This window comes from Schistocerca gregaria, chromosome 2 (assembly GCF_023897955.1).
Source record: "Schistocerca gregaria isolate iqSchGreg1 chromosome 2, iqSchGreg1.2, whole genome shotgun sequence".
NCBI classification, from domain to species: Eukaryota; Metazoa; Arthropoda; class Insecta; order Orthoptera; family Acrididae; genus Schistocerca; species Schistocerca gregaria.
Window position 1 is genome coordinate 698,808,024 of NC_064921.1, and position 24,125 is coordinate 698,832,148.

General features: G+C 39.5%; 1 protein-coding gene across 18 annotated transcripts in view; it reads right to left on the bottom strand.

Moving 5' to 3' along the window:
* LOC126334787 (prominin-like protein) overlaps positions 1-24,125 on the bottom strand; it is a 503,842-nt gene that overhangs the window by 221,293 nt on the left and 258,424 nt on the right. For all 18 annotated transcript variants that reach the window (XM_049997400.1, XM_049997403.1, XM_049997401.1 and 15 more), the window contains one exon: positions 8,338-8,458. In XM_049997400.1, the coding sequence (XP_049853357.1) occupies positions 8,338-8,458 (121 nt within the window). The remainder of the gene's footprint in view (positions 1-8,337; positions 8,459-24,125) is intronic.

Here is a 24,125-nt window from a genome sequence, read left to right on the forward strand (position 1 = left end):
CTTTAAAATTGTGCTATAAATATAAGTCAACAACAATTAACTTTTTTTTTTTTTTTGGAGGGTGGGCATAAAGATTTTACCTGCAGAAAGTTAGTATTGGCAGCATTTCCCTCATACATTTTTAGTTTTGTCGACTGAATTTTCCTTCGATACACCAAATGTATGTTACAGTATTAAGAGTATACATACTGATGGTCACATGATACACTAAGTGACATCCTTTGGCAATAGTTCATGTTTTTTATAAAACTCTTGTATTACCAGACAAAACACACACTGCCTCACTAGCACAAAACACACACTGCCTCACTAGCACAAAACACACACTGCCTCACTAGCACAAAACACACACTGCCTCACTAGCACAAAACACACACACACACACACACACACACACACACACACACACACACAGTCTCTGGGCACTGGGGCTGGACTGTGGACTGCAACTGTGCCTGAGAGGGCAGTTTATTTATTTAGCGTATGGCATCTACAGAGTAAAATTGCACACATACTGTTAATTAATATAATAAATGAATTAGAAGTCCACATCTAAGCAGGACACCCACTGAACAGCACGTGGATTAGCATTCATAATATTCCCCCATTCTCCTTCAAACCTCCTCGCAAGACATTCGAAGATCAAGTGAGGGATTGTTTGTTCTTCTGCACCACGGTCACATCGTGGGTCAGACCTGCCATGGTTAGTCCTCACACAATTAAGTCTGCACCAAGTTGTTCTGGGCATTTGCATTCCTTCCACTGGTAGCGAAGGATCAAAATCGGTGGTGAGAGGATGATGATTATTCAGAAACCAGTATTGCCTCCATTCTCTTGCTGTGTCATACCTTTCTGGGAATTTGAGGGTGTCTTCTTCCCATATAGGTTTCCTGGATTTTAGGCAGGTAGTTGGTAGACGATCCAATATTTTTCAGATAGGTATATCTTCAGAGACAGAGGGGTCATTAGTTTTCTTCCATTCTCAGATAGCTGCTTGTTGCCTTCTGAGGGACGGAGGAGCTATATTGCAAAGGGCATGAAGCCAGGGAAGTGGAATTGATTGCAGAGTTCCTGAGACAATCCTCATGGTGGTATTAAGCTGGACGTCTATTTTCTTTGTGTGTGTGCTCTTGTACCCGACTGGGGCGCAGTATTCTGCCACAGAGTAAACAAGACAGAAAGCTGCAGTGCGTAGGATGTTAGCTTGAGCTCCCCAGGAGGTTCCAGTCAGATTTCTTAATATGTTATTTCAATTTTTTATCTTTTGATTGGTTATTTCTAAGTGCTTTTTATAGGTTACTGACAGGTCAAGAGCAATTCCTAGATATTTTGGATGGCTGTTGTGTGTCAATCGTTCATTGCACAATGTTACTTGTAACTCTAGTCTTGCCTCAAGATTGTTCAGGTGGAATACGCTTACCTCAGTTTTATTTGGATTTAGGCAGAGCCTCCATTTTGTCTAATACTGATTATGAAGGTGAAGGTCCATTGACAGAGTAGCTTCCCCCTCTTCGAATGTCTTGCTCTGAGCAATGTCATCTGCATAGCAGAATTTTTGCAATTTAGCTGTTGGCATGTTGCTCGTGTATTGGTTGAAGAGAAGGGGAGCCAACACTGATCCCTGTGGGAGCCCATTGTTTATTGAGTAGGATTTACTCATAGATTGACCTATGTTCACTCTGAAGTAGCAATTTTTCAACATGTTTTCCACAAGCTTAGTGGTCTTATGGCAAGGGATCGCTTTTTTCAGCTTGAGTAAGAGTCCATCGAACCAGATGGTATCATAGGTGGCCGAGAGGTCTACAAAAGCCACATAGGTTTTTCGGGCCCTTTGAAAGCCTGACTCAATGTATGAGGTTAAGGCAAGGACTTGTTCAGAGCAGCTCCATTTGTTCCTAAATCATGTCTGGTCTGCGGGCATTAGTCTATCTATGGAGTCATATGTCCTGTTGTACAGCAGTTTTCTAGTAGCTTGTAGCAAATGCTCAATGGGGCTATTAGCCGATAGCTAGCTGAGTCATCCTGTGGCTTTGCTGGTTTTAAGATTGTGAGGATTTTGACTATCTTGAACTGATAGGGAACCCGGCTGTGTTCATGATGTCAAAGTAGAATTGTCTAAGCCATGCACGGGAGGAGGGGGCCAGGTGTGTGATGAATTCAGGGAATATTCCGTCTAGACCGGCGGCTTTCCTCAATTTAAGAGTTTTTATCGCATTATTCATTTATAAGTCTGTGAACAGAATAGAGAAACCCATACATTCTTCGAGTTGGCTGTCAATAGTTTTAATCTCTGCTTTAATCTCTTTCTTGAAGATATCATCTACTGGGACATTTTCTGCCCATTGTTTTATCTGTAGTGCTACTTGCGAAGTAGATATTTTAGGGTTGTTATTGATTAGGGGTGTTGCTATTCCTAACTAGCGTACGAGAGACCATGTCTTCCTGCTAGATCGGGTGAACTTCCTGCTAGATCGGGTGAAGTCCAGGTTTTTTATTGTATGTTCTCATCTTTCCCTTCTGCCTTCATTTATGGCATTTAATATTTGGTTTCCTATGTCAGCATTTCCAGTTCTTTGGAATTCGTTATCAAGCATTTCAGCTTCTCGATTCCAACTAGGGCTGTATTCTTTCCTATAGCCACAAGGGATGTTACATTTTGCTGCTGTAGTAAGGACACCCACAAACCGTGTATAGTTCTCTGCGGCGGGTGGGACCCATCGCACGTGAGAGTCCACTACCTTGGCATAAGTTGTCCAGTCTGCTTTTCTGTAATTACATCTTGGTTTCTGTGTGGATCTAATCAGGGGGAGTTGCATTCCAAGGCTCAGTAATACTGGGCAGTGTTGTGCGTGGAGGAAACCAGGTAATACCCTTTTAGTATGTGGTAGTGGATTCTTCATTTCATCAGTTGTTATGAGGGCCAGATCTGGGTTAGTTTCACTTTGCCAATGGGCAGATTGGAATGTTTTCAGGTCTTTAGCATCACAGGCCAAGTGGGGCCCTAGGTATTCAATCCACTCGGATAAGCTCCCTCCATTTTCGTTGTTTGTTTAGTACCCCCAGTTCGAATGGTGGGAATTAAAATCGCCAACATAGACTCCAGGATGCCCAATAGTTGGTAGGGGAGGGTTGGGCCATGTAACATTAGGAGGTTTGTAGACTCTGATTATTTTTATTCCAGAGACTTCTTCAATTACTATGGATTCCACATCTTCCTGCACCGCCCATTCGAGCACTTCGTAGTTTTGGATGTCATTCTGTACATATATCATATCCGTAAACGTCAGATGGAAGATTTCCTACAATTTTGTAGCCATAAATTCTCACTCTAGTTGTGAGTTGAGGTTCATTTGCAGTATGTGTCTCTTACAGTGCTATAATGTCCATGTGGTTATCTTTAGCTGTCCTACTCAATTGTTCACATTTATCTCAGCTTAAACCTTCAACATTTAGTTGTAAGATACGGAGAGAAGTTCCGGTATCTCGTCAGGTGGTTCTGATAAGAGCCATTACCTTTTTGCCTTTTTATTTTCCTCTGTAGATTTTCTTGACCGTGAGAGAAATTCATTCTAGTTCGGTCACCTACTGTGTAGACTGTTTTGCCGCTCCATCATCACAGACTGTTGCCCGGGGTACACCGTCTTGGAGGTGTAATCTTGTATGATATGGAGGTGTGAGGCATGGAAGAGGAGGGCTAGCAGGGTAGGGGTGGGGAAAGGGGTATTACTGCTTTTGGGTGTGTGCAGTTATGTGGTGAGGACAGAGAAGAACTGTTAGGCGCAGTCCATGATGTTAGGATGTTCTAAGGAGAGGGGGGGGGGGGGCGGGGGGGCAGAAAGGGAGAGAAATACAGAAGGGGGAAAAGGTCAGTGGATGTGTTGGTGGAGTAGAATGCTGTGTAGTGCCTGGGTGGGAGCAGGGAAGGGGATAGGTAAGCAGAAGACAGATACTAGCGAAGGCTGAGGCCATAGGGGTTACAGGAATGTAGGGAGAGTTCCCACTAGCACAATTCAGAAATGGTGGTGTTTGTAGGAAGGATCCTGATGGTGCAGGTGGTGAAACATTTAACTGAAATAAAGCAAACTGTATTGAGCAGGACAGTCAGCAACTGGGTGGTCCTGCGGTCTCTTGGCCACAGTTTGCCGGTGGCCATTATACTGACAAACAGCTTGTTAGTCATAATACCCACTAAGTGAGCAGCACAGTGGTTGCAGCTTACCGTATTTACTCGAATCTAAGCCGCACTCGAATCTAAGCCGCACCTGAAATTTGAGACTCGAAATTCAAGGGGAGAGAAAAGTTTTAGGCCGCATCTCCAAATCTAAACAAAGTTGGTCCATTGTCATATGAGACACAATTTATGTCGAATGAATGACGATACAGTAGTCTGGTTCGAGTCGTAAGATTAGCAGTTGAGCTTTACCAGGTAGCCACCGCTATGCGTCAGGCGCTCTGTCCATATTTATATGGGTACCCTTCCTTTTTCACGTGCTTTGTCTGGTTTGAATTGATTGCCTTTTTTTTCTGATACACGCCATTTTCTTTGTTATAGGTGTTTACGTCACTCTAAGCTGAAAATTCGTTATTGTACTGTGTCATGCATTGTTTGTCGCATTCTGATAGTGTGTGTTTACGGCCTGTCGCCACTCGCAGCATGGCTTGCTTTTGTGCGCGGTACCGCCGCTTACAATGGGGAGGGGGGAAAAAAAAGAAAAGGGAAGAAGAAGAAGAAGAAGAAGAAGAAGAAGAAGAAGAATTTTATCATTGGCGAAACAATGGCAAGAGACTGGTATTTGTTGTTACTTACACTGCCGCTTTCTTTGATAATGATCAACAAGAATCAAATAATAGACTGCATATTATAAAAGATGTTCTGAACGACAGTTTAGCAAAAAATTTTCTCCATTTGAAAATGTTTGCATGCGCTTCTTTAGTACATTACATTCTGCTGTGCTTCATTTCTGATTGTATCACTGTTAGGCATAAGAATAATACGAAAATAAACATGACATGATATGTATATTCTTCCGCGTTTGCTGTTGTCTCACTCTAGTTTCGTAGTTTATTAGGCAGACAGAATTTAAATGAGATAGCAGCAAACATGAAACAACACATGGCAAAATGTTTATATTCGTATTATTCTTATGGTGAAGAGAATACTGCATGTGATTCACAATTCATAAAAGTTCCTGTTAGCAACTAGCAACCATCTCTTCTCACATGCAAAAAAAAAAAAAAAAAAAAAAAAAAAAAAAAAAAAAAAAAAAAAAAAAAACAGAACGTAGAGTTGGTTATATTGACAAGTAGAGTTGGCCATATTGACAAATATCCCAAACAGTCTCGCCAGTCAGATTTTCGTAGTACATCAAAATGCTGCTACATTCAAAGATGAACAATGCGAAATTTGTATTTACTTCATTGGATAATGTATGAAAATGCAGTGGTCGAAACTCGGGACGGAGAGAAAAGCTCGTCTTCCACTTTTTTTTTTTTAAATTTATTTACTGACGCAGAGGATTTGGTGCCAGTATTTATCTTTGTGCCTGCAAAAACCAGAAAAAAGTGCAGCTTAGATTCGAGTAAATACGGTAGTCTGTAAATCAAATGGCTGCTTTGACAGGTAGCCCTGCCTTTAACGGGATGGGAGATACCTGTGACTGGACTGGAGTAGGTGGTGGTGGTGGTGGTGGAAGAATTAATGGGTGGTTGAAACCCTGGCAGAGAATGATTCAGCTGCTCCAGTACTGGGTGGTACTGAGTTATGAAAGGAGCAATCTTTTGTGGCTGAGCTTTTCTGGGTATGAGAGATATGGTAGGTGACTGGAGACATTGAGGCACAGGAGATCTGTTACTGTAGAAGGTTGGAAGGTTAATTTCTGTCTGTGAAGGCCTGTGTACATTGGAATATTTTGACAGGAACCGCAAATGACTAGGCTGCATAGAAGGGACTTCTTGGTATGGAAGAGTGGCAGCTGTCAGAGTGGAGATAATGCTGGTGGTTGGTGCACTTGAAATGGGCAGAGGTACTGATGTAGCTATCCTTATCCATCCATGCTCTATCTGTACTTGCAACCTCTTGCCTCATGGCTAACATTCCTATAACAGACCCAGATATATGACCTGTCTCATCCATCCTTACACCACCAACAACTCCAGTCCCATCAGAGGCCTCCCCTATCCTATCAAAGGCAGGGTTACTGATGAAAGAAGACATGTGATCCACAAAATAAGCTGCAACTACTGTGCTGCTTTCTATCTTGGCATATGAAAAGTGGCAGCTGGTCCACTCAGTTGCTGAACATGCTGCCCAACACAGTTTGCTTAACTTCTTCTACTGTTTCACAGTCTGTGCTATCTGGATCCTTCCCATCAACACCACGTTTTCTGAGAAGTGCCCGTGGGATCTCTCCTTGCAATATATCCCACATTCCTGTAACCCCCTTGTCCTCAACCTTCACTGGTCCCTGCCCTACACCTACCTATCCCCTTCCCTGCTCCCACTCCAGCACTACACACAGCCTTCCTCTCCACCAGCACACTCACTAGTCATCTTTTTTCTTTTCCTTCCTTTTTCCATTACCTACTTCTCTCCTTTCCTGGCCCCCCCACCTCCAATCTCCTAACTCCACCTAATAGCCCTATCCTGTCCCTACCACATACCTCCCACAAACAGTACTACACATTTCCCCACCCCTACACTGTTAGCCCCCCCCCCCCTCCTCCCTGCCACATGTCACCTTCTTATGCATACCAGATTGCTGCTCCCATCAGGCACAGTTGCAGTCTGGCCACATCAGCCAGAGATAGTAGTCATGTGTGAACGAGTCACGCTCGTGAAAATGTGCATGTTTTTTCTACTTTAGAAGAAGGCCTTTTGGCTAAAACCTTAAATGTATAACAGCCTTTTTATTGTGCCTGTCTGTGACTCACCTCTGTATGGTGAGTGGTAATCTATCCTTTTCACAATTACGATGTTAATTCATCCTGGACATTCCACTGTTTGAAATTACCTTTTCACACTCACAAACAAACATTGTGAATGATTAAAGGTACTGAGCAACAGCCCAACAATACCTCAAACAGAACTTCATTCTGAGTTAGTCACATAATTTTGTATGTGATATACTAAAAGACTGAAAGGTAAAAGGTAACACTGATTTTTTACAAAAGATATATTTTTTATTGAGGGGGAGTTTATCAGTGGCAAGGAGATACTACAGTGGGCTCAAGGCTGTTGCACATAGCTGTTTACACAAATGTCATGGTAATCTCTCTCTCTCTCTCTCTCTCTCTCTCTCTCTCTCTCTCCCCCCCCCCCCCCCCCTCTGTAAGTGTGTGTGTGTGTGTGTGTGTGTGTGTGTGTGTGTGTGTGTCCAACAGACCACACTGCTGTACTCAACAATGATCTAACATTTTCTGTGTATCACATTTTCCATATAAACTGTCATTTTCATAAACAAAGCTAGGTTCTGATTTCTTCTTGCACAACTGTAGCCATCATGATGATAAGTTTGTTGCCCAATGCTCTTTTTCTTCAGGGACTACATGAAATCTGCTGTCTATTAAACACTCATGAAGACTAATGAAGAGCTGATAGTATGCATTATGGCAGCCCCCGAAGCAATATCCACTTTGCCAGGAGCATTTGAAAGAGTGCAACAGTTGCTCCAGTGTCACTGCACAATGTGCATTCATGCAGGGGGGCGTATTTCGAGAACTCTTTGTAACTGTTTCCAAATAAAGGTTATAAAACTTCATCCTGACTTCTCATTTACCTTGGTGCCACAAATACACTGAAAATGTTGCCTTGCATACCTGCTACCACAACAGATCAGATGGCATTTTTTGTGCCTACTATCTTGGTGGTGCATGATGCTGTTCAATGATATCTAGCACCATACACTAAGCAATGCGGACATGGGTTGCTATGTGAAATATGCTTGTTATGACCCATCTAACAGACATCTCATTTCCTGTAAACGTTTCACACACAACCTGTGGAACTGAACATATAACAGATACATAGATTATCTTGTGAACCATACAGATCTCATTTAGATATTTCTACAGATACATTAATTCATGCTATTTCATTTCATTTTCTGTAAGCTTCAATCTACAAAACTCAGTAGCAAAACTACTACATATAGTTCTGTACTATGGTCTATGTGGGGGGGTCTGCAAGAAAAATGAATTAATCAACATTAAATGAAATTCTTTAATAGAGGTAAGTAAATAACATCTACATAATTTACGCACTTAAAAAAGAAAAATCTCATCGGTCAGTTAGAGGGGAAAAAAGATAAGGAATTGTTACATATTTACAGATAACCTCACCAGTTTTGTATTTGTGAAATACAGCTGAGAGTCGTCCAATGCAGTATTTAACTTCCTGGGCAAAGCTTTAATTCCATTTTCCATGTACGCATTTGTAACAAATGCACAGACAACACCGAACCTGAAAGCAAGAACTTCATCACCTCTGATCACGATGCACGACCAGCTATATTTAATAACTTACCTCTTCACAGTAAAATGGTATTATGGTAACATTTATGAGTGGATAATACAATGACACCAGAAAGTTACAAGACAGTTTTACAAGAAGCTGACTATGGTCATGTGTACAATGTGACAAATGTAAATTCTACACTAAGATGTATTTATATTTGTATTTTTATCAATCCTTAACAGCTGTTTTCTCAAGAAAATAATAAATACAGCATTAATAAACCATAAAAAAGCATTTACAAAAAAGTACCATGTGCAAGGAGTAGGAAGCTGTATAAAATGGCAGGACAGACAGAGAAGTAGAACTGATTCCAAATTACATGAAAAACTGTGCTGTATTAAGATTATTTAAAAAAATACAATACTACTCTGTAAAATTTCTGCAATTAAGAATTCTGATACCTGAAACACAATTAAATTTGCCTGGGTACTGGTTAAAAGAGAAACTGGGAAATAAGCTAAAGGACGTGAAGATTGTATTACAGAAAACAGACAAAAACAGTAACTAAAAGAGGTCAGGTAGCCAACATATACAATAAACACTTTCTGCAGATAGCTCACAATACTGGTGCAAACAACTGTTGAGACGTGGTAACAGAATATATGCTAGAAACAATATCAATGCCGATACATAAAGCTGAATTACAATTACTCCACACTCTGCTAAAAAAAAATTGGAATGTAAGGAAAAATACTTGTGGAGTCTGTAACATCTCAAGTTATTTATTAAAATTTTGTTCATCCCATTTATGGAGAACATCACTATACAGGGTATATTCCAGAAAGACAAATATGGTCGTTATCAGCCCCCTTTACAAGAATGCTGGTATGACAGATTTTAATTATTAATGCTCAATCTTGTTAACTACTTTCTCAAAGATAGTGAAAAAATTATACCTGGAAGAACCACAAGAAGATGCTTACTCAGCTTTCATTTGGATAGCAAAAGGGTCTCTTCAAAGAAGGTGCTATTTTTCAGATTATGCAACGTTCAAACTAAGGTATAAGCTAATGGGTAGTTTCTTTGAATTGACAAAACCACAAGAGTGTGTACCGTATTTACTCGAATCTAAGCCGCACCTGAAAAGTGAGACTCGAAATCAAGGAAAAAAAAATTTCCCGAATCCTAGCCACACCTGAAATTTGAGACTTGAAATTCAAGGGGAGAGAAAAGTTTTAGGCCCCACCTCCAAATTGAAACAAAGTTGGTCCACTGTAATATGAGACCTAGTTGCTGCTCACAATTACATAGTGGCTTCTCCTTTTTGTTGTGTGCAGAAAATTATACTTATGTCAGTTTTAACAAGTGAATGTCTGTATATTTGTTAGGGTACACATTCACAATCAATAAAGCCTATGAAGTTCTCAGACACTATTTATGCAACTGATATCCTGACAAACAAAAACAGTTTGCTTAAACCATCAGTCTTTAAAACTAAGAACTATTATTCATTTTCTTTATTACAAAGCCTACATCATAATAGCATTGTCACTGCTGTCCAAGACTGTGTCTGAACTATATAACCATAAATTTAAGAGAATAGGCTGAAGGCTTATGTCCCTCTTCACCTCCCTATCAAAGTCATCCACCTGAAGCTTTTGAGTGTGCAACACACAGTCCGCCCACATTGAAGGGAACATGTCTATTAGTCCATGCACAATCGTGCACGGCACCAACTTGTTCCAAAGAGCTGAGTGCAAAAATGTGGTTTTTTCAGGCCGTCATATATAGAGTCCTATTGATCACAGAAACAGGAGGTCATCTGTTTCAGATAGCCCTTGGCCTAGCAACCTTTTGTGTACTTATCGAATGAACAGGCATACTATTCTTATCCTATAGAAAGCGGTCAAAATTTAAACATTACACACTTCCTCCAGTCCAGGCAACATCAGCAAACTGGATGGTTCTTTTGCATTAGGTGTGAACATTATGCAGCTTACAAAAACACAATTTGTTCAAGGGCTGTTCCTGTGAAAAGGCACAAAAAACTATGATTTTCGGGTACCAAAAGTACCAATTGTGGTGATGGCCACTACTATAATAACTATTCATGGCAAATTGTTGGATTTTTTTACCACGTTTCCTTCAGCTGATGTTCTTGAACAACCTTGAAACTTCATTGAACATCATTATGCATTACTGAGATGCATAGGTCCAAATTTACTGTACTTATGAATGTAGTATCCGGTCTGAAGTGCATATGTATTTTAAAGGACATAGTGAACATATGGAAATTGTTCTAGGGTCATCAAATGGGTTCTGAGGTCACTAAATTAAGTTTTTAGTCAATATAAGTAATTGGATGGATTTAAAAAATCTTATCATCAAGCAGTGGCAGGAGAGTACAAAAATAAAATGTATCACCATTTGCTAGCTTTCGGAGCCAATTGCTCCTCCTCCACATATAAAATATGGTCATAATTGGCAAGCTTTCGGAGAAGCAGAAGGATTGAAGTGGAAGGAAGAGGGGTGAAGGAAAAGGACTGGAGAGGTCTAGGAAATGGAGTAGATTTTGGGAAAGTCACTCAAAACTATGAGTCAGGGGAGACTTGCCTTACGGGATGAAAAGACTGATTGTTGGGGACTGCATTGGATGAGATTTGAAAACCTGAGAGCTTAAAGGCGGAAGACAGGGTAACATGCAGACAGAGATTACTGCCTAAACATCATGCATGAGTTAATAAGAGTGAAAAGCTAAGTGCATTGTACGTAACAGAGGTGGGAGGGGGGTGGTGAAAAATAGACAGGAAAGACAATGAAAGATGTAGAAAACTAAAATGGAGTGCAGCAAAGAGTAGTTACAGTGAAGAAATGCTGACATGGGAGAAATTAACATAAATTAAGGCCACGTGGGTAGCGAGAACCCAGGACATGTTGTAGTGTTAGTTCCCACATGTAGAGTTCTGAGATACTGGTGTCTGGAAGAAGAAGCAAGATGGCACGTGTGATGAAACAGGTGCCGAGGTCACCTACAGGATATACTGAGTTGCAGGGTACATCCTCTGCTTAAGCCCATTCATACTAACAGATAATTTCGTGGTAGTCATGCCAATGTAGAAGGCCAAACAGTGTTTACATAACAGCTGGTATGATGTGTTGTTTTTCAGGTGGCTCTCTCTTTGATAATATATCTTCTGCCAGTTACAGGGCTGTTATAGGTGATGGTAGGAGGGTGCATTGGGCAAGGCTTGCAGCCGGGATGTTCATAGGGGTAGGAGCCATAGGGTAGGGAGATGGGTGCAGAAGGATCATAGGGTCTGACAAGAATATTGTGGAGATTTCAGACAGAATGGATCTCATTTCAGGGCATGATTTTAGGAAGTCATGGCCCTGTTGAAGTAGCTGATTAACACATTTCAGACCAGGATAATACTGAGTCACCAATGGTGAGCTCCGACGTTGTTTCTTGGAGGGATCCGCAGAGCCAGGATTGGATGTGATGGCCTGGGAAATCTGCTTTATAACTAGGCTGGTGGGGTAATTACATGCAATGAAGGCTGAGGTTAGAATGGAGGTGTATTGCTGTAAAGAGTCTACATCCGAACGAATACATTTGCCTTGAATCCCAACGCTGTGTGGCAGGAAATGATTGACATGGATAGGACGGCAACTATCAAAATGTACTGTTGTTTGCTGGTAGGTTTAATGGGGACAGAAATGTGTATCTGGCCTTCAGTGAGAACAAGATCAACATCAAGGAAAGTGGAATGGGATTTGGAATAGGACCATGTGAAATTTAATTGGGAGAAGGTATTCAGAGACTCCACAAATTTTAGCAGGTCAGCCTCACCACGAGTCCATATGGTAAAGATGTCATCAATGTATCTAAACCAAACCAGGGGCTGACAACTTACGGATCCCAGGAAAGCCCCCTCCAAGCAACCCCTTGCAAAGGTTAGCATAGGAAGGCGCCATCCTGGTACCCATGGCTGTACCCTGATCTGTTTGTATGTCTGCCCTTCAAAGATGAAGTAGGTTTTGGTAAGTATAATGTTGATTAATTTGAGCAGGAAGGATGTCATAGGTTTGGAATCAGGTGGGCGGGAATTGAGGAAATGTTCAGCAGAAGACAGACCATGTACGTGACGGATGTTGGTATAGAGGGAGATGGTATCAATGGTGACAAGCAAGGTGTGTGAGGGGAGTGGGACGGGCTTGTTTCAGACGATCTAGGAAATGTTTGGTATCTTTGATGTAGAAGGGGTGTCTTTGTATTATGGGTTGCAGGTATTGATCAACTAAGCCAGTTATACGTTCTGTGAGTGCTTTGAGGCCAGCAACTATAGGTTGGCCAGGATGATTGGGTATGTGGATCTTAGGAAGAAGGTAAAAGGTGGAGGTGTGTGGTTTGGGTGGGGTGAGTTTTATGGATTGAGGTGTTAGTCCTTGTGAGGGGCCTGATGATTTAAGGAGGGACTGCAGGTCAGTTTGAATCACAGGTATGGCATCTTTATGGCAGACAGCTGGCATAGACCTCCACAAACCTTCTCCTTTCGGTCAAGTACTACATTGGTAGATCCTTTGTCTGCTGGGAGGATAATGATGGAGTCATCAGCTTTTAGGGAACATAGAGCCTGAAGTTCTACAGAGGGAAGGTTAATGTCATGTTGTAGGGACCTGAGGAAGAGTTGTGAAATGATGCTGCATGTGAGGAATTCTTGGAAGGCTTGTAAGGGGTGATTTTGAGGTAGTGGTGGTGGATCAAGTTGGGATTGTGGTCTGAACTGTTCAAGGTAGGGTTCAATGTCAGGTTTGTTGTTGGAAAGGTTTTGCAATTGGGTTGTAAAGTTACATTTCCACTGGATATTATGTGTGAAGGAAAGTAGGTCCTTCAACAAAGCAGCATCATCAAATGCAGGTTTAGGGCTAAAAGTGAGACCCTTAGATAATACAGATACATAATTCATGAGGGGAGAGTGCTTTCGATGAGAGGTTAAGGACACTGTACTGTTGTGACTGGTTTTTGGGATTATGGGTTATTCTTGGTCAGGGAGATAGTGGTGAAGGCTGTGGGATGTTAAGGATGTTGGTCAAGCACAGATCTGTAGGTGAGGAGCGGTGGCTGATGCTGGGGCTGTTTAAGTAGCTGCAGAGGGACAGGAAGGGAAACACCACTGTTGAGATAGTTTAGGAGAAGGGTGGGAAAGCTTTCTGAAATGAAGTATGGAATGTTGTCGCAGTCTGAAGTTGGATTGGCAGATGATGCCATTCAAGGAAACATGAGGGGCACGTAACTGTAGGATTTTGTAGAAAGAGAGAAGTCTGGTAGAGTGAAAATTGGCTGATGAGGCATGTAGGTCACAGATTAGCTAGGTAATAAACTGTAGAAGAGCCTGGTGTAGGGTAAGATTGCATCCAGAAGCAGGGGGCTTTCAGTGTTAGTCCTTTTGAACCAACTCCAAGGGACAGGCAGATTTCAAGAAAGAAAACATGTAACCTTAGTGTTGATACTGCAAAATCATGTTTTTGAAAATAATACGTCATATGAGATGGGATTCATCGTGGGATTCATCATGAATCCCATCTCATGTTACATCCTTATATCAGTTCGTTTCAAAAACATTCTTTCTGAAATTTTGACCACTACACCTAGAACAGTAACGCATCGCCCTCCCAATCTCCGCAATATTCTTGTCAGACCCCATGTTCCTTTTGCACCTATCTCCCTATCCTATGGCTCCTACTCCTGTGACCATCGCCAATGTAAGACTTGCCCTATGCACCCTCCTACCACTACCTATAACAGTCCTGTAACTGGCAAAACATATACAATCAAAGGGAGAGCCACCTGAAAACAACACATCATATACCAGCTATTATGTAAGTACTGTTCGGCTATCTACATTGGTGTGACTACAACCAAATTATCAATTAGGACAAATGGGCATAGGCACAGGGTGTATACAGGCAACTTGCAATATCGTCTGTTTCACCACACGTGCTATCAGTATTCTTCCCCCAGACACCAGTATCTCACTCTGCAGGTGGCCTTAATATACGTTAATTTCTTCTGTCTCAGCATTTCTTCACTGTAACTACTCTTTGCTTCACTCCATTTTAGTTTTCTACATCTTTCATTGTTTTTCCTGCCTATTTTTCACCACCCCCTCCCACCTCTGTTATGTACAATGCACTTAGCTTTTCACTCTTATTAACTCGTGCATGAGGTTTAAGCAGTAATCTCTGTCTGCATATTACCTTATCTTCCACCTTTCAGCTCTCAGATTTTCAAATCTCATCCAATGTAGTCCCCAACAATCAGTCTTTCCTTCTCATTCCATACGTTAGTCTCCCCTGACCCGCAGTTCTGGGTGCCTTTTCTAAAATCTGCCCATTTCCTAGAACTCCAGTCCTTTTCCTTCACACCTCTTCCTTTCACCTCAACCCTTCTGCCTTAAGGAGGAGCTACTGGCTCTAAAAGCTTCCCAATTACAACTGGTTTTTATATGTGTGTTCTGTCGCCACTTTGTGAGTAGATTTTTTATCTATCCAATTAAATAGTTAAATCAGAAACTGAGCATTCTTAATGAATTGCAATCAATGAGCAAGGTAGCCACAAAAAACATAACACAGAAAATTTTGTGTTAAGCTTATATTATGCATACTTATTTGTTGTTTACGTGTGTTAAAGTATATAAATATGTGAGAGTATATAAATGAACTGTCGAAGGTAACTTACTTATAAAATTCATTTTATAAAAGTAGCACACACTGCTGTAGCAGGAAAAAATAGTAAACCTGCAGAAAAATGCTCCTGTTTGAGCAAAAGAATGCAGATATGTTATTCTTCAAAAGACTGACAGATCAATGGGGAACTAGCTGCCTCTGTCCTCATTCTGCCTGCCTCACCAAATATGTTGGTATGTGAACACATTCATACTTTTCTGTGCTTAAACAAAGTAGCAGACAGTGATGGTGGAAAAGAGAGGACACAGTGCCAGTGGGGATGAGAGAGGAGAGAGTAATGGTGGAAGAGAATAAGTGACAATGAAAGAGAAAGAGAGAGAGATAGATGAACACAATAGTAGTGGGAGACGAGGAGAGAGAGAGGATATTGAAGGTCAGTGGGACAAAGTAGCAGTAAAAAAGAAAGAGATATTGGTGGAGGTAGAAGCAGTGGCATTAAAATAAAGAGGAGGCAGTGAAAGTGAAGAACAAAGATGAGTGGAGACCATACATAGACCTGGGGAGTCTGCACCCTCATAGACTGGCTAACTTTTAACATGCAGGTATAGGGGAAAGCACATTTTGAACTGAAATTTTAAACATGTGTATATACGGGATAAAATAAGTTGGACCATCTAGAATTTTTGAGCTGCAGAGGTGTGGTGGAGACAGTGACAATTGGAAAGACAGACACAAGAAAACACCGTATGAGTGAGAGAGGAGACATTGGCAGTGGGATATACTGTAAATCAGTAGGAGAAAAAGAAGAATGTAGAACAGAGACATATACGGAAAGCAGCAATGAGAGGGTGATGCTAACTACGAAGGTTTAGCTGCAAAGAAAGACTGGGCAAAAGGATTTAGAATGGTCTGTGTCACAAGAGGAAGAATACATTTGCATGCCAAAATTTTTGGTGAGGAAGGTGGAGTGAGACAGGTGGTTCCCCACTTCTCAGTCAGATTCTTTTAAGGTGGAACATGTTTGCCCCCCCCCCCCCCCCCCCCTCTACTGCTCCAATAGTAGAATTTTTCAGTTAGCTTCTACATGCTCAAGCATCTGTTATTTCTAATGTTTTGATCTTTTCTGCCACATAACCTTTATAATCCTTACCAAAATCAGAGTGTATACGAGAACCGAGGAAAAAAAATTCCCTGATTTTTCCCAGATTTCCCGGTTAAAAATGCACTTTTTCCACGTTAAGTAACAGCATACTTTTCCTCAGAACTGCAAAACTTATCAATCCTTTCAATGATTGTGGTTTTATACACCAGGGTAGAATTTCCCGGCACTTTAGAAAATGAAACTCAGGGGAAAAAACACGTTTTGGAAAGATGTATGATGTGCAGCAACATGTACACTGCACATTTTCATATTACGAAATTATAAATTTGAATTCCACCAAACACCGTATCTTACTTTCCGAAGGATTGAGATCAAGATTGCGATGTTCTTGGGTAAGCCAGTTGTAGCTCATGTTACGTGATCTCGTCAGCAGATGACAGCGGATATTCAGAGCATAGGACACGTGATGTAGTCAGCCAATAGCAACATCACTGTTAAGTAGTGCGAACGCATAAATAAGAAAAGCTAATGGTTTAAATTAATATACACAGTGTCACTATAAAAAAAGCTTTCACATATAATAGTGGTCTCCAAGAATAATAACCTGCAAGAGAAGCTAAGCTTTCACACATAATGTTGCTCTTCTTTGCGCGTATCACACAAATGTGAGAGAGAAATTTTTAAATGCCTGATATCCTGGGCTCGAAAATATTCTAAATGGTCATCCTCAAAGAATTGATTTTTGTAGGAGAGTCAAACGCTCTGCGATTTAAAAAATTCATCGGACAGTCGTGCACAGAGTTCATCTTGCCTAAAAGGAAATTTACTTTGAAAGTTATGCTTTTCAAACAACCATTCACTACATGCTAAATGATGAAAACGTGAACTTGAATTGCAGTGAACAGTGGAAACTAGCAAATAGTTAGGAATTAAACACTTTGTTTCAAATAAATTGGCTGCCTCAGCAGAAAAGATTAATAAAGGTCAAATTTCTTTAACAAACCAACAAAAATAACTTCATCATTCTGCAAGGCGATTAACACTTGACTGTCAGAAAGGTGGAAACAAAATAAAATCTGAAACTAACAACATTTTTAGCCTTCCGTAATTATGTGAATATATTTTAATTCACTTGATAGCTCCCAGCTGCCTAATATTGCAGCAATTGTTACACACACGAAATACATGAGACTGTTTTGGCACAAATGGTCATTTTTATAACACAATGGAATATAATTCAGAACGTACCAATATCAAATGCCTATTAGGTCTATTACAAGCAAAAAGTTTTATGTTAGCAAATAGTTTCACACTTTATTCATACTCTCTAGCTTCTGAAGCATGAGATCGAATAGTAGTAGTACGAAATTTTTATATAAATTTGGAATTATCATATTCTTCCGTAATCTGTGAGAGACCCCGGTTCTTCTCCTTCCTCATTCTAACAAACAATCTTGTCATCACTAATTCTGTAACTATTCCTGCCAATGTAAAAACTTATTCTCTGGTTAACTTCACTAACCCTGCCACAATCACTGGTTTAGTTATCCCGCATTTATTCTCCGGTTAGGCGTTATTACGTGTTCGGACAATGCGTTTTCTACACTACTCCCAGACTAGAAATTTAGAGGATGCTACCCAGGACTGTATAACTGGCCATCAGTAGTGCAGCGGTCTGGCCAAAAATTTTCTGTCAAAATTTCATTTTCTTGGATACACGCAGAAGACAATACGTAATCTTTGTTGCCTGTTATTCTTGTTAGTCATTTATTTCCACCCTGTTAGTCTGAATCTATGGAATTCGCTAGTAATTATAACAACGCTGATCATTTGCAAACCCAGTCAACCACATAAACAGCGACTGGCATTCATCTGTTTGGCTTTATTCCTCTCAGCTCGTATAGACCCGTCTCCCATTTGTCTGCAGGAAAGTTCATTTGTAGATGCGACGGGGATTCCCCTGGCAGACACATCACGTACATTCTGCACATATTCAAAAATCAACTTATAATTCATTCAGAAATCAACTTAGAATTTGTTCAAAAATCAACAGGGATGCGTTCAAAATCATATGAGTAATCAATAGACCGACATCTGCTGGATGCTAGACGCTTTGTTGTGAAACACTGTCCTTCTCCTCAATAATATGAAAACGGTCACTCCAGTTTTTTTAATGGAGTTCTGGATGCTGCTAGTGTGAATGCATCTCTATTTTTAAAAACTGAATCGCCCCCATACACATGGTTTCTGTAGTAGGGAAAGTTGCCAGGGGCACGCCGCCAACGCATGGGGTAGATGCAGGCACCAAATATGCAGGGACTCCATGAGGCACCCCAGCTATGGCTATGTAAAACTTTTAGTGCCTTTTAATCAAATGATAAATTTAGAAATGGCATAATTCACGTAGGGGCATTATCAAGCAAAATGTATATATGATATGAAGATGAGCAAAATGCAATATTTCAATACACACACATATACTGGCGGAAGTATAATTGTCCAATGGGCCTGTAGTTCAGTTGCATTGCATATCAGTTCCTTACAGACCATATCACATTGACTGACCTTTTTTTTGTCATTGCTGGCAATGCCACAGACCTACCAGTTGTAGCACCCCACTTCTGTGGCAAAATTAATTGCAACATTGTCGTGTTGCGTTCCTTGCTAGTAATGATTGTAGCATCTGAATAGGAATATATTTATAATACATGTACGTAAGTCTGTGTTATTTCTGTGTGAAATCTATACCACAGCAGTCTATCAGTGCAAGTCAAGCTTCATGTCGAGCAGTGCTCCAATATGGTTTGACATTGCTGAGCCTGGATTACATCAGCATCTCATCAAGCATGTCTTTACTTATAGGTTTCAGGTGCCCATCTAGTTATGCCCTTCACCCCCAGCAATCTCTTGTGCCACCTTTACTGACACATGAAGGAATCCTTGTCTTTTTTATTTTATTTTTTAATACTATTATCCCAAAGTGATTACAGCATATGTCATATCACTTACCCTCAGAAAAACAAGCCATGGTCGTCACTTTAATTTAGTTAGGTGCAAAAAAGAGAAAACTGAAATCAGAAGCAGGAGTTTGTGACTAAAGTGACAATTCATTCCTCATTTCTTTCAGTGAGAGACAGGAGATGATGATCATCCATTCATTGGGACATCTTTCTTGTTTGTCTTCCAGTGGTGAAAAATCATGGATGTATGCATCTTGCTCTGATCAGCTGTTGTGGTATAAATTGTACACTACAGTAACATTGATTTGTGATCATGCATCTTAGAATGCTAGTGACATGAATTTAGACAATCATCCACAAATGAGGGTAAATGTAACAAGGAAAATAAAATTAAATGAACACCTTTGTAATGTAGGCCCTAATGCAATGAGTAGAATAAAAACGGACACTATCATGAGTTTCAGAGCAACCGGCATGGGGTTCCGGAAGTTCCAATTCTGGAGCCACTGGTCATCTGTTTCGCATATTTACAATGCGCACTGCTTTAACAGCCACACACAACAATCAGATCATACTAATCAGAAAAGTGGTGTGTGAGTGAAGAAGCATCAGGCATCCTCTGTATAAATACAGCCACCACTGGATTGACTAAACCAGAAATAAGTGTAACTGAATTGTAGTTTAGTACCGATCACTGAAAATGTGCAATGAAAATAACAAAAAGAAATTATCAGGCCATTAAAATTGTATAAGGGAAATAAACAGAGATGAGGAAAGAGACAGAAACTCAATAAAAATTAGTAACTATTATAAAACTTAAACATATACTTCCAAACAATTTTCTGAATCCTTTGGGAATAATAAACCAGATCTGAATATTGTGAGGACATCAAAAAACTAAATAGTGGTAAACGTTTAGCCAGTTACATGTTAATCTAGATGTGTTGTTTAGATTTAATCATGGTCACAAAATGTTGGTGGGCTCTCTCTCCAACTCTCTCAACCAATCCAGTGCAAATACAAGCACACTGTTAAGACGGGTCTCTTAGTGTTCTTGTAATGTTAAGAGATTGTATTTTTACTTGTCCTTTATTGTTTTTGGCAATTTTGAAGAACACAATCAAATATAACAATCAGGGTAGGGTGAGTTATATGCCCATGAGTTTCACTTTGGTTTGGTAGCTTTTTGGTTTCAAATTAAAAAGTGTGGTTGGAACATGGCAAGGTTTTGGTGATACATATTTACATATGACTTAATTTGTGATATTTTGTTACAAGAAAGCCACTTTTGATGGAATGTGTTTCTCATGTGCTGCTTATTTTAGATCTCAGATTGCAAAACCAAAACTTGATTAAACAAAGAATGTTTCTGAGGTTAGTATTGAAGCCATGCCTTCTTCAGTTTTGGTTTAATAGTTTTCTTGTGGTCATGTGCAGACAAACATTTAGACAACTAAAAACTCAAAAACCAACGATTTGCTTCTGCTGATATTATAGGCATCCTAGTGTGATTTTTCTCAATTAACATAGAAAAAAGGGTAATTACAGTTTTATTGTATGTACAGTACTGGTGAGACCTTTTTGTCCTATTGAAAACAGGGAAAATACATCATGCTTATTAGTTTACTATTGTATGTAGTATACGATTGGTTAGTTATTTACTTATTTATAGAATGGCTTTATGGTGAATTGCATAGTGTTGCTTTTCTAGGGGAATACGAGCTTCAGCCTCCTAGTTCAAATAGGCACATGTTGGGAAAAATTAGCCTACTGTCTTAAATTTTCAACTGCCAACAACTTCATAGATCAGACAGTTGCAGCGTTATAGCAGTATGGTGAAGTTGCATTGTTTGTATGACAACTGAGAAATAAATTAATACGTCATAAGTAAAACTCCTGAATATGACTGATCTGTAAAATGCTTTCCAATTTGTACTATAGCCTCTAGTCCACTGTGCCGTATGTCAGCATTGTATAAGAGTCTGACAAAATGTATCTAGTAACCTAGGACAAATCATTCACCCTCTCATGTTCCCACACTCCACAACAGCCTCAAATGTTTAGCAGTCATTAGCCGGAGCAATTTTCCTTGCAAAAATCCTACCCATTCACTCCCTCACTGAATAAGTAGTATTTTTGTAATGTACAACATTCCACTATGATAATCACAATGGCAGGTATCTTTAATGTACTTGCAAAATTTTGAAGAGGAGAGTTCTAAACTAAATTGAATTAGAAATTCTGGTTTCATAAAGTTCAGAGTATCCATCACACCACATAATCTAAAATTCATTTTTTGAAAATACACATTCTACACAGCAGTTAGATCTTTGTATGAAGGGCACAACTGCATATTTCTTTAGAAATAATGAAGATCTGCTACAATTATTATCACAGTGGTAGTGTGTCAGTCTTTTGTGCTATTGCATTTCAACAAGCTGAATTTCCTATGTAATGTTACAATCAAAACTTTCATGAAGTAAATTATCAAAAGCATTCTTAATGGTCTCAAAACTCTTTCTCAAATTTATCAAGAATCAAATGAAACAATGAAATTTGCCACCAAATGTCACCCACTTCCCTATGCAAATTCATTATTGGATGTATTACTTACTTCAGTCACTTCAGCATCGTGTCCTTACATATTTCTCAGGTGATATTGTTTTATCTTAATGCACATAATAATTTTGGATAAGTCAAAATGCATCACACTACAAACATTTCAATTCCATTTCATGTAGTGAGGTGAGTAAGACAATGAGATACTTGAAACTAAGACATCTTTGAGAAATGATAACACACATAAAAAACTATATAGTTTTGTGTAAGTGTGTGTGGGGGGGAAGTGGAGGGGGTTGGGGGGGGGGAGGGGAAGAGGCACTTTAATTATTACAAGAGGCTGCAAAATAACATCAAACTGGCTCCGCATGTCAGTCTCATTTGGATCACTTCAAGTCCACTATTTTCAGTTTCTGATTGTTACCAACCTCAGCAATCATAGTGGCCATTTTTCTACTACTTATTGAGTTGTACGACAGCCTTAATTTAATTTCACATTCTTTGCTACAAGAGAGAATGCTTCTACGTGCTCTTCCCCCATAGAGGCTTAACTACTGTACCTCTGCATACCACCTCTCCCCTGATGTAATAGCCAACTTTCCATGTGCTTACAGTACACGTTAAGGATAAATCTGCTTCTTACATTTGTGCACTTTATGATTAAAGCTTTAAACCATTGTTCCCTTTGTGTACAAGGGCATTTTAATTCTCAAAATTACTCAAATTGACATCTGCAAAGCAACAAAAAAAATTATGTGTGAAAGCTTTATGCCTACAAGATTTAAACTGAATTTAAAGAATTAGTAATACACTTTATTGCTTATAAGCTAGCCTGTACATCTTATTGCATATTTTAATGCTTACTACCAAAGTTCTTACTTTGTGTGTTATAAGGCACTTGTGAGAGAAAAACAGTACAAAATTTTCATATATATTTATTTATAAATAAAATAATAAATATGAACTCTTTGAGCTAACCACACAATTCATCCCACACTTCGCAGGGGTGTACCATTAAAACCACATGCAAAGTTTCATAAAAATAACTTTTATATTTTTTGAGAATATGGTACCTAAAGAGGAATAGATTTTTTATACTTAGTATTTATTAGCTAATTTTTTTTATATTTTAAATTTGAAACCTTAGAACCCTGAATATTTACACCAATGTTCCTTTATATAGAACTTTAAGAGGTATAACGATTTATGTTCCCCAACTGCAAATGCAAACTTGTATATCCGACCCGATTCCCTTGAGGGCCCAGAGTCATTCTAGAGAGCAACAATGCTCTGTTTCATGCTGAGAGCTAATTTCTCACAGCTGAATTGTTAGAAGTTTTAGAGGAGTATGACAGGAACTATCCATTACATGCATATCAAAGAAAGGAGGGAAGGCAGGAAGTTTCACGTGCAGTCAACATCTGAGGTCATTAGAAGCAAAAGTTCTGTTTGTTGGAAGAGAAAGGGATGTGTGTAGCTTTCTCACTGACTTATTCTTACATTTGCTGAAAATGGTAGGGAAAACCACAGAAAACTCAAATTTGGTGACAGGTCTGGGGATTAAACCCAGGTCACATAAATGTGAGTTCAGCACCTTTGCCACTATATCAACGGTAGTCTGTCACACACATGTGCCCATGTGTGGTTGTGACTTTCTGTTTTCTTTGACTTTCTTAAAATAGTCTTTAATAATACATCTGGCCCTCAATTTACACAGCAATATTAAATTTCAAGTAAGAGCTAGAGTGACATTTTTGCAAATTATACCAGAATATTTTGTGCCATTTTTCTCATTCTATCAACTTCAATTTCAGCACAATGACTTATTTAAAAGGTAAAGAGAAAAACTGTTTATTAATACTGCAGATTTCCTGACTACTGGCCAAAATAAGTTAGAAGTCAACACTGCTGACATGATGTCTGCTGATTGTATAAGCATACAAATGTCACCTACAAGACCACTGTCTCCAAGGACATCAAGACCAATACAAAGTATTTCTAAAGGTGGTACGGTATTTGACAGGAAAAAAAAAAAAAAAACAAATCATAAAGGATTATTATCCACAAGACGCTTCAAATCTAAGATTTTCAACTTATTGTTATGAAAGACATTTAGAAAACGATGAGAAGCATCGCAAAAAATAGCTCTCTTCAGATTCGAAAAATTCTGTTTTCTGCTTATGTTGTAAGTTTTACAAAACAAAACAAAACAAAACAAATTTTCAAAGAAAATCAGTGACTGGCAGCACTTAACTTTATAGTCAAAAAGACACAAGAAAAGTTTTGTGTATTTCAGTAATTGTAAAAAATGGATTGAGCTGAATAAGTCTTTAAAAAACAACACAACTGTTGACAGAGGGCATCA